General features: G+C 34.4%; 2 protein-coding genes across 3 annotated transcripts; both read left to right on the top strand.

Moving 5' to 3' along the window:
• Positions 1-317: 317 nt before the first annotated feature.
• On the top strand, positions 318-6614 carry LOC108479405 (peroxisomal acyl-coenzyme A oxidase 1). 2 transcript variants are annotated; one of them, XM_053022843.1, is made up of 15 exons: positions 318-511; positions 628-807; positions 1454-1562; positions 1646-1707; positions 1819-2028; positions 2302-2389; positions 2459-2621; positions 3049-3247; positions 3474-3671; positions 3943-4074; positions 4419-4539; positions 4838-4948; positions 5266-5335; positions 5829-6012; positions 6104-6614. In XM_053022843.1, the coding sequence occupies exons 2-15, from the start codon at positions 670-672 to the stop codon at positions 6311-6313; spliced, it is 1995 nt and encodes a 664-aa protein (XP_052878803.1). In that variant the 5' UTR covers positions 318-511; positions 628-669; the 3' UTR covers positions 6314-6614. The 2 variants fall into 2 exon arrangements, with proteins under 2 accessions (XP_052878803.1, XP_017637467.1); XM_017781978.2 differs by having other exon boundaries at positions 330-511; positions 612-807.
• A 2073-nt stretch (positions 6615-8687) lies between these two features.
• Positions 8688-12597, top strand: LOC108476586 (uncharacterized). Its single transcript, XM_017778834.2, has 4 exons — positions 8688-10599; positions 11300-11446; positions 11676-11792; positions 11884-12597. Exons 1-4 carry the CDS (start codon positions 9088-9090, stop codon positions 12484-12486), a joined length of 2379 nt encoding a protein of 792 aa, XP_017634323.1. The 5' UTR covers positions 8688-9087; the 3' UTR covers positions 12487-12597.
• Positions 12598-16237: the final 3640 nt, after the last annotated feature.

Consider the following 16237-nt stretch of genomic DNA (forward strand, 5'->3'; position numbering starts at 1 on the left):
CTTTAATTTCGCGACTTGCTATCCTAACATAAAAAGTTATAAAATTGTTAATAACACTGATAGGATAACAATGGCAAAATACAAAAAATTCTTGCACGATTAAATCTTTAAATCTGAGAGCTTATGTTTGAAAGGGCTCGAGAACGAAGATCTCAAAATACTCTTAAAAAAACACAAAAAAATAAATAACAAAAAAAATATAGTAGGAGAAATAAAAAAGAAAGTATATTCCAGTCAATTTCTCTATTTTAGATATTATCAAGTGGTAAAAGAATCTACACTTTCCTTTTTTCCTTTGACATAAATCCAATTTCCAGTTTTCACGTATCTTTTCTTTTTAATTTCTTAATATTTCACTAAAATAAAATAAAAACAAAAACAAAGAAATATTTGAGAAGGAAAAGAATGCAACGTCAATATTAACTAAATTTAACTAAAATAAAACCCGCCGCTCTTTGTCTTTGTATATTATGGTGAAGCGCCCAACCGATCTCAGAGGCGTATCTATAAGGTCATTCCTATCTAGTTTCGTTGTTCCTTTTTAGCTTTCTTTTTTTCTTTTCGCATTGTGTTTTTTTTCTCATTATTTATAACCAAATCTGAAATTACAGAATACGAATTCTCTAGCTTTTTTTTTTTTTTGAATTTTCAATTTGGATCGAGAAAAAAATGGAGGCATTGGATTACCACGCGGAAGAAAGGCGCAAGGCGGAGTTCGATTTGGAAGAGATGAAGATCGTTTGGGCTGGTTCTCGTCAAAACTATGAAATCTCGGATCGAATGGCTCGTCTCGTCGCTAGCGATCCGGTGATTTATTTTCTTTACTCGCCTCTTTTTTTTTTTTTTTTGGCTTTATATGATGAATGCAACGTTTATGTTTTAAGAAATTTGGTTTTTTTTTCCTATAACTTGAAACCATGTGAAATTTAAAAATTTTTAGTTTCTTTATTTTAATGATTTTTTCTGCTCTTTTATTGCTAAATTTTTGTTGCTTTTTCCTCTTTTGATTCACATGTCAGTTTCCTCTGTGTTTGGTTTCGAGGATGGAACTGAAATACTTATTAAATTTTAACGGAATTTCTAATATGAGAAACATATTATCGTTTTACCGTTTGTTAATTCGTTTCTGAGCTATTTTTCTTTCTGTTTGATTCGCGAGAATATGTAGGAAAACAATCGAGCTAAAGTTTGGCTTCTTGTTGTCAATTGGATTAAAAAGATACTGTTTACAATAATCTTTTATAGTTTACACTCATACGGCGCGTTTTTAGGTCTTTCTTTGAAGTAATGCGTTTACTGTTTGTTTCTCACGAAGCTGTTAGAGCGAAATTCTAGATTACTAAATTTTCCCTCCTTCAGTGACCTAAACTAAAGGATTAGATTCGGTTTTCTTTTCTGGAATTTTAATGTTATTCTTTAATAATTTAAGTAATCATGTTGCTATCTTCTTAAGGTCTTTCGAAAGGATAACAGAACTATGCTAAGCAGGAAGGACTTGTTTAAAGATACTTTGAGAAAAGCTGCTCATGCATGGAAGCGGATAATTGAGCTTCGTCTCTCTGGTTTGTTTTCAGCTGGTTTTCTCTTCCTCTAAATTGATTTTCCCCTCAGTTATCTGATTTATATTAAAATCTTCTTGTAACAGAAGAAGAGGCCCATATGCTAAGGTCTTATGTGGATCAGCCTGCTTTCACAGATCTTCACTGGGTAGTTCTGTTTTTCTTTTCCTGTTTCTGTGCTCACAGCTACTGAATATGCCATTTAAATGCTAAGCGTCTTATAAATGTTTATACCTGCTAATGTGTATTCCCTTTATAGGGAATGTTTATACCTGCAATTAAAGGACAAGGAACCGAGGAACAGCATGAGAAGTGGTTGCCAATGGCATATAAGATGCAAATAATTGGATGCTATGCACAAACTGAACTTGGTCATGGCTCCAATGTCCAAGGGCTTGAGACCACTGCAACATTTGATCCTCAGACTGATGAATTTGTCATTCATAGTCCAACATTGACTTCAAGCAAAGTGAGTAATATGTTTAACAACCCTTTAACCAATTCTTTCTTTCACATTGATTAGTTACATCACTCTAGCAATATATCAGGAGAGGTTCTTCAATTGTTTTCTCAATGCTTTTTGGCTAAGACTCCCTTTACTCCTCTCTCTTCCTCTTCTAGTGTGCAATGCGTTGTTTTCTTATTGGAACCCTATATTATTTGTAAAAGGTTTTAATCATATATTGATCTTCCTGTATTTTCTTGACTTAACGCTCTCTAATCAGCTTTTTGTCATTACTAGTGGTGGCCTGGTGGATTGGGTAAAGTATCCACACATGCTGTGGTCTATGCACGTCTTATAACAGGTGCTCAAGACCATGGAGTGCATGGTAAGTTCTAAACTTATTATGTTATTTAGCTGGTATTCCAGATATTAATTCAGGAATTCATGTTTTCAGGTTTTATTGTCCAGCTGCGTAGTTTGGATGATCACTCACCTCTTCCAGGCATAACAGTAGGTGATATTGGAATGAAATTTGGAAGTGGGGCATATAACAGCATGGACAATGGTCTTCTGAGATTTGATCATGTGCGCATTCCAAGGAACCAAATGCTAATGCGGTTTGTTCTCTAACCATGCCTCTATACGTCCTTGTCTCTTTTGACTTCTTCTTTTTTTCTGAAGGCTAATATATCATTTGTCATTTGATGTTTCTCTGGTTACCCATTCTCTGGAGAGAATTTGAGGAAACTTATAATTTTAGAATTGCATAGTGCGAAGCATCTTCTCAAGAAGTTTTCTTGGATAATTCCTACAATGAGCAGTTGTCTCAGTGAAGTTAGAAAGATGCGAAATTTTCTGCTACTTCTCTTAACCCTATAGAAGTTTTAGACTGCTCAGAAAAATTCTTTCCTCAATAAAAGAAGACCACCCAAAAGAAGCCAATTATAACTGAGTTGAAGTGCCACTCTTATAGCGTCATTTTCATGGACAAACAAGTTGACAGTTCTGAAGTTTGCTTTTCCTTTTCCTCCCCAAATGTCTCAGTGTTTCACAGGTTACAAGAGAAGGGAAATTTGTGCAATCTGATGTGCCTCGCCAGCTGGTTTATGGCACTATGGTCTATGTCCGACAAACAATTGTATCTGATGCTTCTTGTGCTTTAGCTAGGGCAGTTTGTATTGCAACAAGGTACAGTGCTGTTCGTAGGCAATTTGGTTCCCAGAATGGCGGTCCAGAGACCCAGGTACCATATATTGGATCTTATACACATATGCATGTTGTTTCAAGTATGGGTTGCTGTTATACATGGCTACCTTCTATGATCACTTGTAATGGATTGTTCTTTCCCGTAGAAACTTCCAAATAAATGTGATGAAGAATCTCTGATTTGCTGCTGCTGTATTTTGAGAATTAATTTTTCATACGCTGAAACTGATGCATCTTTTTTTTTTTCATTTATTTTGTTTCAGGTGATTGACTATAAAACTCAGCAAAGCAGACTCTTTCCTTTGCTTGCTTCTGCCTATGCTTTCAGATTTGTTGGTGAGTGGCTGAAATGGCTATACGCTGATGTGACACAAAGATTGCAAGCGAATGATTTCTCCACATTACCCGAGGCTCATGCATGTACTGCAGGGTTAAAATCTATGACTACTTCTGTAACTGCAGTATGTTCCTTTTACCAACCTTCACCACTCTTGTAATTTATTGATTATTTTTCTGTAGCTTTAATAACTTTTATTGTTGGCTAGTTAACATTACTTGTATCACCATTTTGATGGCATAAACAGTCTGTCTATATGTTCAAAAATTTGTGCATTCATTACAGAATAACATTCAATGACTCAATTATACCTAAGGGTTCTTTTTATTTTATTATTTTTTTTTTGGGGGGGGGGGGGAATGCTTTTAGCTTGAACAAAATAAATATGGTTGCAGGATGCTATTGAAGAATGCCGGAAATTATGTGGTGGTCATGGTTATCTCTCTAACAGTGGGCTTCCTGAGTTATTTGCAGTTTATATACCTACCTGTACCTATGAAGGAGACAATGTTGTGCTGCTCTTACAGGTATGTGAAATGTGAAATAGAATCAATCTTTATTTTGACACCTTTCATCATCTTCATTTTTTTATGGTAGGGGATGAATTCCAATATTCTAACAGAGACTTGATCTGAGTATAGAATAGTATATCTTGCAATCTGTTTTTTAGAATCTTTGACTTCAGTTTCATGTTAGCTAGTACTTCTTGTGTTTCATGGTATTTTATAAAGATTTGGATGAATCTATAGTAAAGAACAAAAAAGGGATATCACAACTGAAAATAGGGAATGAATTCTAAAATTCTTTGATTTTGTGTCGATAATGATTCTGGATGCCATTTAATGAAAATGTAACTGGAATGTTTCTGTAGGTTGCAAGATTTCTAATGAAAACTGTTTCCCAGCTGGGGTCAGGGAAGAAGCCTGTTGGAACAACAGCTTACATGGGACGAGCAGAACACCTCATGCAGTGCCGCTGTGAAGTTGAAAGGGGTATCTTTTATATGTTTTTGTTCTCTTGAACTTGTCTGCAACTTATAATTTCATGTCTCAGAAGATTGAAAACATTTGTTTTTACAAACATTAATTAGGATTCGTCTTATCTCTATCAGTAAATTGGCCACTCATTGTTGCTTTCTTAACAGTTTTTGATCTTTTTTTCCATTCTATTTACAAACTATTGCCAAATACTGTGTATACATAGTGCCAGTCTTATATTAGTTTGTACTTACTGACAATTACTATCTGTTTAGGTAAATAAAAATACTTCATTCCTTGTATTGACTCACAGCTGAAGATTGGCTAAAGCCAAGTGTAATATTGGAGGCATTTGAAGCGAGGGCTTTTAGGATGTCTATTGCCTGCGCAAAAAACCTTAGCAAATTTTCAAACCCAGAAGATGGTACGTCCTTTGTACCTTGATTAAAGAAAAAGTATTCTCTTTTATCAGTATCTTTCATTGGCATGTGACTCAATCAAGTTCTCTCTTGCATGGTTCGCTGTTGTATGGTTACACTTTCAATCTTATCAGAAAATTTTGGCATACTGTGAGTCATATATTTTAAAACTTTGGATGAATTTTTCAATGAACATCATCTTCTTATGATTGTAAACAAATAGTTAAATGCTGTCAGTCTAAGGCTGTGCAGTAGCCTCTCTTTGAAATCGTTGATGTCCATATGTTTGACGTGCTTTCACTTTTTCTTTGTTTGTCTTCAGGTTTTTCTGAACTTTCGCCTGATTTGCTTGAGGCTGCAATTGCTCATTGTCAATTAATTGTTGTTTCCAAGTAAGCCTCTCCAGTCTTTTCCTCTCTTTTTTCCCTTTCAGAGTGTGGGGGACCGAAAATTAATACCAAGGCACAATTTTAATTTTCTATGTTTTAAAAATTGAAAAACACCTTTGGTAAATAGAAATAAAAATTTGTACCAGAGCCAAATCATCTAAAATTAAAAACCCTTGTTTTCATTATTTTCACTTTTTATAAAGCATCATTTTTAAAGATTTCAACCAAACATGTTTTCTTCGATGTTTTTCATTTTCTAAGAAAAGGAAAACAAAAATGGCCTTTGTTTCTTGAAATCAAAGGGAGCCTAAATTTCTCACTGCTGATTGGTTTTTTGGATGGAAGGAGCTGAAATATACGCGCTCGTCAAATTTTAAATTTCATGGCATTTTTAAAGGAATTACTGACCAAAGTTGAAGGAGATCCCACTTATTGTTGGCTGCTACTTTTTGTTTTCCGAAAATGTCCTCTAAGATAGTTCCTTGTGTTTTTTCAGGTACATTGAGAAACTGCAACAAGACATACCAGGGAAAGGAGTGAAAAGACAGTTGGAGATTCTCTGTAATGTATATGCTTTGCATCTTTTACACAAACATCTCGGTGATTTTGTCACGACCAGCTGCATTACCCCGAAGCAAGGTGCACTAGCAAATGAACAGCTGAGATTGTTGTACTCCCAGGTTTGTTTCAATAATGCAATTTAGTTAATAGGGTGCTCAGCATGAAAAGCCTGCTGCAAATCCGCCAGTTCTCATCTCATTTTCTTCTCAGGTCCGTCCAAATGCCATTACCCTTGTAGATGCATTCAATTACACCGACCACTACCTTGGCTCGGTCCTCGGTTGCTATAATGGAAACGTCTATCAAAGGCTCTATGAGGAAGCATGGAAAGATCCTTTGAACGATACAGTCGTGCCAGATGGTTACCTTGAATATGTTCGGCCAATATTGAAGCAACAAATTCGCACTGCAAGACTCTAACAAATAACCAAAGCACCGTGCCATTTTGAACCATATATTAAGGTCATTAATGAATAAAGTGAAGAGATATCTACCACCTCAAAGGTCAGGTATCGCTGCTCTAGACTTCTAGTATCTCCAATCTCTTGGATTATGGCATTAGTTATTTACTTAAAAATCGTGGTGTGATAAATTTAAGGATATACTTTTAGTAAGCTGATTTATTTTTTTTGTATTCTTGGGATTTAAAAGCAAACTTCAATTTAATTTATAAACATTTTTAGAAGTGCGATCATCTAGCTATAATATATAATTCAAGAAATTCAAAGTACTATTAGTATCGTATTATATATCATGTGGTATATAATACGTATATACCTAAAAGTTATATCCATTTATACTTTTTATGCTAATATAAAATTTGAATATCATATCAAATGTATAAATTGAAGTATAAATTAAAGGAGTTTATATCAATAGGGTTTGAATTTTGGTAATTGGGTGCCAAACAAAATGTTCAACCACTATTTTCTTATGTTGTTGCCAAACTTTATGTGTTGCAATTTACTTTTCAATTGCCCAATATATCATTTATAGATAAATATTATGAAAACAATTTGATTAAAGTAAAAATAAACAAAAAAGTTGATAGGGTGAAAAGAAACTTCCAACCGGAAGATAGGTTGGTACTCAAATAATTGAAACTATTTAGAGATTTTTTATTTTTTATTTTTGGATAACAGATACAGAGGAAGAAAAAACTAGATAGATAAATAGAAAACTAGAGGTAGGGTCATGGTTAATTCTGGCCAGAAACTTTGATGCTTCCCTTTTCGTCCACTTTTCATTATAAAAGTAATGACGTCAAATACATTTAATCTCTCAGTGCAATTGAGTTTGCTTCCCTCAAGAATCCTTCCGATGAATTTGTCTTTGGTCTGAAAGATGAAATACGAGACTTTTAGTTCCAATAAATTTGTGAGGACGAAGCAGAGGTTCCTAGTGATACCGTTATTCCGGTGAAAACCTCATCTATGCATACAAATTGCCTTGTTAGTGTGGATAATATAACTCTCAAGACTTAATTTCAGGTCCATAAATGTGATGAGTATATATTATCTCAAGACTCGATAATAAGATTAAAGCTCAAGCAAATCAAACCAAGGTTCGATTAAAATCAGCATGCAAGAATGAATCTTTTCGAGGAAATGAGGAATGATATATGCATGGAATAGATGAAATGTATTAAAGTCAATTCAACCAAGCTATAAATTTTCAAGCTGAAAAGAATAGTCAATTTACGACAAATTTTTGGGTGACATCTGACATATTTGGATTAAGATGTCTTCATAATATTCGAAGATCCATCTCTTAGTTTCAAAACACACTTCAAATCACTCGATTTCGAGTTCGGCAACTTAAGTTATGATCGTTTTAGTAAAGGGGTTGTAGATTCTTTTTGTTTTTAAAGCTTTTATACGCCACATTCTATTTTTTCCATTTATTTCTTTATTTTATTATTTATTGTTCTAAAATTTAATTTATTGTTCTATTTTATTTATCTTAGTTATTTGTTTTAATTATTTTATTTGACTTGAATTTGATAATGTTTCAGGTTGTGTTAAAATTTAATTTTTTTTTAAATATTTAAAGCCCTAAATTAAATCTGCGACTTAAAAACAAATTTTATCATCCTATTCTGCATTCATTTGTATTAATTGAGTGTTTGATTCTTAGTTGAGATGGTTTGTTTAAAAAGTGCACAACTTCTATAGTTATAATTAAATATATTCGTAAAATGACAAATTGATACTGTGGCTACTATCTTCATGTTATGGCTTGATTCTTTGGTTGGTAATGATGCTATTGATTAACTTTAGTCATCGCTAAAATAATTAGATTTGAAATTAAAATTTTTTAGAAGCGTCAAAATTTAATTATAAATTTTGAAGTGAGCTTAAAACATAATTGCAACATTATATTAGTGTAAAAGTTTATATTTTTTAAGGATTAAACTCTTTTTTTTTGAGAGGGTATAATTTAATTTTAAATTTTGAGATGGATTGAAATACAATTTTACCAATAAATTAACTTAAAATTTATATTTATAGAATTAAAAGACAAATTTTTATATTTTTTTAGAGGTAAAACCCTTGCATACCCCATCTAATTTCACCCCGGATCATAAATTTAAAATAGATATTATTTCATCTATAGAGATGGGTTATAATTTTTTTAAGGATCATCTTGCAGGTGCGAGATGATTTCACATTCTTATTTAATAATTATAAAATAAAATTCTTAAAATAATACAATTTCAATAAAGAATTCATTGGATAATTGAATTATTATAAGAAAGAAACAACATAAATTTCAAACTGAGGTATCAGTCAGCTTTAACTTTATTAGAGCTAAGAAATCTTACCTACGTTTATTTCTTTTCTTTGATTGGCAGAGATTTAAAAAAAAAGGGAAAGAAAAACCCAACAAATAGCCGTATTAATTCAAATCGGCAACGCAATAGCTCTACGGTACCACCGAAGAAAGTTCTGCCGAAATTCGGCCTTATCCATCATTTCTCCATCAAAAATCCTCTCCCCCTTAAAAACGCGCCACATTTGCTTCTCCTTTTTATTTAAATTAGAAAAGTTAAAAACACCCCCCTCTCTCTCTCTCATAAAGCTTAAGGCCAAAACCCTTCCTCTCTCTTTTTCTTTCCCCCTGCGTCTCTCTTTCCGAGCAAAGCAAAAACCCTAGTCTCTTTTTCTTTTTTAATTTTGCCGTAAAATTTAATAATGCTCCCTCACTCGTACGCCGTCGATTCCCTTTCACGATCCCAAGACCTGGCCTCTGCAATCCTCGCCTCCACCACTCCCTCCCAAATCTCCGCCACCTGCGCCTCAATCGATTTCTTCCTACAATCGCATTCACCTGACCAATCCCGCCATTTCTTCTCCATCACCTTCCCTGTCCTAATCTGCAAACTCTTCGGCTTCGATGACGCCTCGTCACTGCCTCCTCCGCCACCGTCTCAAAAGCCCCCGTCCAATGGCTGGGTCGAACTTGCCTCTCAATCTAGCCTCCCAGATTTATCCTCCAAAATCTTCTCCCTCCTTTCCCCAAACGGAACCTTGATGAACTCAATTTCAGCTGTTGATCGACATTCCCTTGTCAAATACGTTTTCCCTGTCGAACGCCTCCCCGAGTGGGTCCGCTTCATGTTGTCTAACGAAAAATATTTCCGGGTTATATCCGATTTGTGCCCTTTCTTTAAAGGTAAAGTCAAGGAAGATGCTGTTCAGGGCTCTTTATGTCAAATTCAATTGAATGTTTTCGAATACTACCTGTTTTGGTTCGCTTATTACCCCGTTTGTAAAGGGAACAGCGAAAACTTGGACTCGAATTCTGTAAAAAGAAGCAGTAAGTTTAGGTTAGAGAATTGGACACGCTCAATTCGGGGGTTTTCAGGGTCAAGTAAGCGTGAAATGGAGCAAAAATTTGAGGGTAATCTTTATATTCAGCTTTTATATGCTTATCTTCGTGCATTTGTGCCTATATTTGATTTGGGTGCTCACCAACCCTATCGTAGTTCGATTTTGAATTACTCTTTGAAGTGTGATGGTTCTGTTATAGTTCGTGCTGAGTTATTGGTAAACGTTTTTGTGCATTATTGGTTGGTTGATAATGATTTTTCGCCACTACCTGTTAATGTATGCAAATCCTTTGGTGTGTCGTTTCCGTTTAGGTCAATGTTGGGGGAGATCCCACCAACAAGCGGGCTGGGTGAGGTGGTGAAGTTGTTTGTGAAGTACTTGAATTTAAGCTCAGTGATGAGTACTGATGGGTTTGACAATATTGAGTGTAATGAAAGTCCAAGATGGAGAGTTTCTGGTGGTTTTGACAGTGCGGACTTGGTTTCCTTGTCGCCTAGTGTGTGTTCGGTTGGTTCTTGGAACTCTTGGATACAAAGGCCATTGTATAGGTTTATACTGAGAACATTCTTGTTTTCTCCTGTGGGAACTTCAATGAAGAATACATCTCAGGTGTTCTCTGTATGGGTTAGTTATATGGAGCCTTGGACAATCAGCTTGGATGATTTTGCAGAGCTTGATGTGGTTATCAATGGATCAAGTAAAGATGTGAGGAATCACGAAACAGAGTCTCAAAATTCTGGATATTCGCCTGTATGGCAAGCCTTTGTGCTGTCTAATTTTCTATACTACAGTTCACTGTTTATGCATTTTATTGGGTTTGCACACAAGTTCCTTCATACAGATCCAGAAGTAATTGCCCAGATGGTATTGAAGGTTTGCTTCTTAACTGTAGCTATTCTGGCATTGTTTAAGTAAATGTATATTACTTCTGATTTAAATATGATGGTCTAGCCATATATATATAAGGTTGGTTGAAGCCAAAAATTCTGGTTGCAGTCTGATAATCCTAACTAGTCTACCCTATGGTTATGAGGTTATTTAAAAGTCTGAGTTTCTGAAAGGACATCTTTTTTTCCTTCCTTCACATTGTGAAATGCTGGTGTATGGAGCTCTCTAGTAGGCAACTCAATTTGGGTTGCTGTGGTGGGGTGCTTCGGTTGTTCTGACCTAGGAGATTAAGCCTAGATTTTGAATTGTTCTATAAGCTAAGCCCCAAAATTGTATGTGTTTTAGAAGAGTTATGGCAAGTGACTTCTAGAGGAAGATATTTCTTTTGATGGCCTTACAATAAAAGTTTGTCTAGGCATTCTAGAAGCCTGTTCATGGTTTTAGGGTACAGATTCCCTCTCATTTTCAATCGTGGTTGAGTATCATCTTATAGGCTCCCAACACTGTGTTCTTAAGGTGTAGTAACAAGAGAAGTATTAAGCTGAATGCTGAAATAAGGCGGATAACACTGTGCACTTGGTAGTGGTAATTGGTATATGTACCTAGCCTTTCTTATGATTTAAGGTAGAATACTCTCTTCTATTTTTCTGCTAAGAATTTTCTCATTCTTTATCTTATTTTACAGGTTATAAGTTTGTTGACATCCTCTAAAGAGCTGGTTGATCTTATAAAGAATGTAGATGTTGTTTTTCATTCTAAACAAGCTGTATCAAGCAAATCAGCACTCAATAGCTTGTATAGAATTGTTCCTTCAATTCGTGAACAATTGAAGGTAGATTATGAACTGAATCTCTATACTCGTTTCCTTTCGCTTATCTGTTTAAGCAAATAAGGCTCCAAATCTAGAAGTTTCATTTTTTAAAATTCATTTATCAGTTTGCAATATTTTCTAAGGTGGGTTCATTGGGCAGTCCCATATTTGTTGAGACTGAGCATATATGCGCAATTGTCTGTCTCAGCATCACATTTCATTTCACCATTTCTGTTATTGGTGACATCAGGATTGGGAGGATGGATTATGTGAAAGTGATGCTGATGGATCTTTCTTGCATGAAAACTGGAACAAAGATCTAAAACTCTTTAGTGATGGGGAAGATGGGGGACAACGACTACTTCAGGTTTTTATAACTTTTAACATTTGTGATTGCACTTTATGTAATCTATAGCAATACATGTTGTCATCTGTTGACAATGATTTTGTTGGTGTAGTTGTTTATATTGCGTGCAGAAGCTGAGTTGCAAGGTGGTGATATTGCACACGCACACAGCCTGCAGATCATAGATTCATTAAAAGAAAAAGTGAGCTACTTGTTTGGTGGCTCTACGATGAAGCCAATTCCAATTTCACCTGAACTGAGACAGCCTCAACACACCCGTGATGAGCTCTTCAAGCCCAGAAGAGTTGGCAACCAAACATCAGCTAATGTCACATACAAGGGTGACTGGATGAAACGCCCCATCTCCGATGTTGAGGTTGCATGGCTTGCTAAGTTGCTTATTTGGTTATCCAGTTGGTTGAATGAAAGCCTTGGCCTAGACGGCCCAGAAGATAATGATGTGGGTTCTAAGTGGTTCTATGTGAACATCCCAGGTGATGCAGTAAACCTGAACGGATCAGGTGAGATCGTGAAAACTCTGGTTTGCTTAATTGGTTCTTGGCTTTTAATGATGGGAACAACAACAACGAGATTAATGAGAAAACACGGTTTAAGGATAAATCTTAGGGTGTTGGCTTCCAAGAAGGTGGTGATGGTGTTGCTCATATTTGTTGTATTTAGTGCATTGAAGAAAGCTTGTGGATTGTTCCATTGATAGTGTAAATAAATCAAACATACGAATAGGGATGAAATGGTTCTCAGTTTTTTTGGATTTGATCCCCTAAAGCAAAAGCAACGTGTGAAGCAAAGAAAGAAATTTTGCAAACCCCTTTTCTCTTTTCTTTTGAACTCCATACAGATCTCTGCCATTACTTTTTTTTTTTTTTTGTCTATTATTTCCTATTTCATTGGCTTATTATATACTTCTTTTTGGTACAAAGTTACATATTGGGGGAGTTGCTATTTATATTTTATAAACTTAAGAAAACATTAAGTACAAGCAGGACTGGTTTTTAATTTCGCATCGAGATATTAAACAGAGTGCCCTTGATTATTAAAAACACACGATACTTTTTCGCAAAGTTATACATAATGTTGTTTTCAGATATATGAGGGATAAACCCATCTTCCTTTTCAATTATTACTCTATCATTCATCTCCAACAATAAGAAAACAAGCCATTAATATGCAACACAAAAAAGCTTCATATGACAGAGCTAGCTAGCCAGGTGGTTGACACAGTATTGGTTTAGGATTTGAAGCGTCAAAATCAATTTTCCTTTTTCTGTCTACGGATGATCTTGATGAATGTGTTTTCGAAAAACAATGATATTAATGGATGAGATTGCAACAAAAATCAATGAAATAAAGGAAGAAAAAATAACTTAGAATTTCCTTGATCAAAACTTTAAGGAACGAAAAAGCTTCGATCTATTAAGAAAAACAGTATCGTCAGATTTGTTTGAAACTTTTTCCAATTAGCTTGTGAAGAATTCATTGAATTATGAGTCTCACTGTTTTCAGCTACAGACCCTGAATTTTTCTCCAAATTGGGAGAAATAGCTTCAATTTTAGTTAGTTGATATATTTCACTCTTAATTGTAGATAAACGAAACTACTCTTAATAGGACAAAATACAAGGAGATGGTGCTATCAAATATAAGTTTAGTGCTTTTCTTGCTTTTCCTTTTTACTGATTCTTGTCTCTTTTCTCATTTAAAAAGAAAATGAAACAAAATTGAAGAAGAGTTGGGGGTTGATGAAGAAACTCTTGATATTTAAAGTCATTGTTATGTTTATCAATGAAAAAAAAGGCAAAACACATGTCAATAAAAATAATCTCATGGAAGGCATATGCCAATCTGAAAAATAATTGATGATCCTGTATAGAAGCATTTCATATATTTTCAAAAATGAAAATAAATTTTATCACAGCCCATAAATCCGTTCCAAGCCCCTAAAAATAATGCTTTCCCTAAACTGAATTGAAACTTATATAAAAAGGGTGCAAGAAAGACCAAACGTGAACAAAATAGTGTTGTCTTTTATGGGTTTTTTACTAAAAAAGTATAAAAAAATTAAAAAATTCGAAAATAATACACCTAAAAAATTAATTACGAAAATGGTATGGTCAGGGTGGTCATGCCACTCTGACAAGCGGCACCACCCTAACGTAACGGCCTCAACAGTAAAAAAAAATTGAAAAAGAAAAAAAAAACACTGAAAACGAAAAATAAAAATAAAAAATGGGTCATGTTGGTGCCAGAGGCGGCACCAGTGTTACCTCTGGCAGAGGCGGCACCAGTTGTGTGGGTCCCACAGGCGGCACCTAAGCACTATAAAACTAAGCAGAGCCAGCAACTCCGGGAGCAAGAATCAGTAGCAAGGAGAAGAAAATAAAGGGAAAGAAAGGAGAAGAGAAGGAAGAAAAAGAAGAAGGAAAAAAGAAGTATAATTTTTTTTAAATAATGAATTTTTATATTGTTAATGTGTTTTCTTGTTATTATTATTGTTGATTTTATTATTTTTGTTGTTAGTTATTAATATTGTTAGTAAAAATCCTTGTTATTATTGTTAGTAAAAACCATAATTATTGTTAGTTATTATTATTGTAAAAAAACCTAAAAAGCCTATTTATGTTATGTAAATAATGTATTATTTTGTTTTATGTGTTTTAGGTAGGTTTTTACCCTTATTATTTAAAAATAAAATAAAATAGCGAAATAAGTTGTTTGAAGGATTAAGTACCATTTTGGCACTTTTGGCACTTAATCTTTCAAACAACTTATTTTGGTATTTTATTTTATTTTTATATTATTAGGTAAAAAACTGTTTTAGGTTGATTAGATAATGTTTATGAAATTTATTTGGCATGTTATAGATATTGTTAGAAATGGCAACATATTTGGTATTACCTGATGAAATAACAACTTCAGCACGAAGGGAGAAAGTTGATAAGATAATGAGAGAAGTGTAAAATTACAGAATGAAACCAGAAGAAGACATTGTTCAACACGTTATGATAGTAAATAAAAAGATGCAAGAAGTGTTGTGGAAAGGTCATGAAATGATTAGGAAGAATAAAGTTCAATACTTAACCCTTAGAGGGACATTAATAGAACGGGAACATCAAATTGTTTTAGACCAACTTTGGAAGAAATTGGTACCACGAACCTATTGGAATCTAGTTATATGCTTCGTAAAGTTTATAATTTCTTATGGAGCAAGGAAAATAGCGAGACAAAGTATAGGTTCACAAAAGTTGACTGGGAAGTAAAATGTGATTGACATACCATGGATGGATAAATTAGATGTTAGGAAATTACCAAGAGAATTTCTAATTTCAATACCCGTTATAAAAATTGAAGAGGAAGAAGATCCCGAGAAATTCCCAAATTGGATTGTAGAAGATGAATATGAAGAGAATCAATAATATCTAAATTGGATTGTACAGTATTTCCCAGAGGAAGATACAGGGTCGGAGATGGAAGAAAACATAGAACTTAATTTAAATGGTTAAATGTAAAGATAAATGTTGATTATGTATAAAATGAGAACTGAAAAACTATGAGCTTATGAATAAAAAAATTGCATATTGAGTAATTAAATTTTTTATTTAAGTAGTTTATTTGGTGTTCGAAATTATTTTGAGAAAGTTTGTTTATTTTTTAACAGATTGAGCATTGAAGATGGATAATCAGTTTTTCGTATGCGTTTATTTCGATGGAATTATCTTGACAACAACCATTGGGTGCATATTTGAATGTCGACAACAAATAGCAATGAAATTTAATAGAAATGTCTCGTTGGATGATATGAAGGGAAGAATTAACGTAAAAATTGTTAGACGTTGTGGGAGAAGGATCTCGAAACTTTTCTACAAGTTTCCAGTTTCGACAGATCCAATCAAATTCACTGAAATGGAACTTGTAGAAGACGAAGACGTGGAGACAATGATCGCTCTTTACTGTGGGAATGGGAGTGACAAAAATGCACCGATTCACTTATTTGCTGAGTTAGCCGGTATGGAGGAAAATGAAAATCTCACTGCATATGGTGAAGAACATAGAGCTTAAGAACCGTGCATGGTGGCTCTAATATCGTACGTTGATAGTGAATCGACTATACATGGGATCGATATCGATATTAATATTACACCCGATATGGATGTGGTTGGTGATGATGGTTACTATAATAGTGATCCTTGTTATCAAGAATTGGATAGTGATAGTGATCCCAATGTGGACAATGTCGCCGATGATATTGATGATGAAGACGTGAATGACGATGGAAACATTAACGCGTCTTCGATCGGGAACCAGATGCGACGTGTTGTGATTCACAATAATCCTGGGCCACATATGTCGCTCATAGACCCCGACGCGGCGCATGTAGCCGAGTTTCCAAAGTACCCTGAAATACTTCCTGCTCACCAACTGGCCGTAAATTTTGATCCTGAGGAGTTA

The sequence above is a fragment of the Gossypium arboreum genome, chromosome 12 (genome assembly GCF_025698485.1).
Source record: "Gossypium arboreum isolate Shixiya-1 chromosome 12, ASM2569848v2, whole genome shotgun sequence".
NCBI classification, from domain to species: Eukaryota; Viridiplantae; Streptophyta; class Magnoliopsida; order Malvales; family Malvaceae; genus Gossypium; species Gossypium arboreum.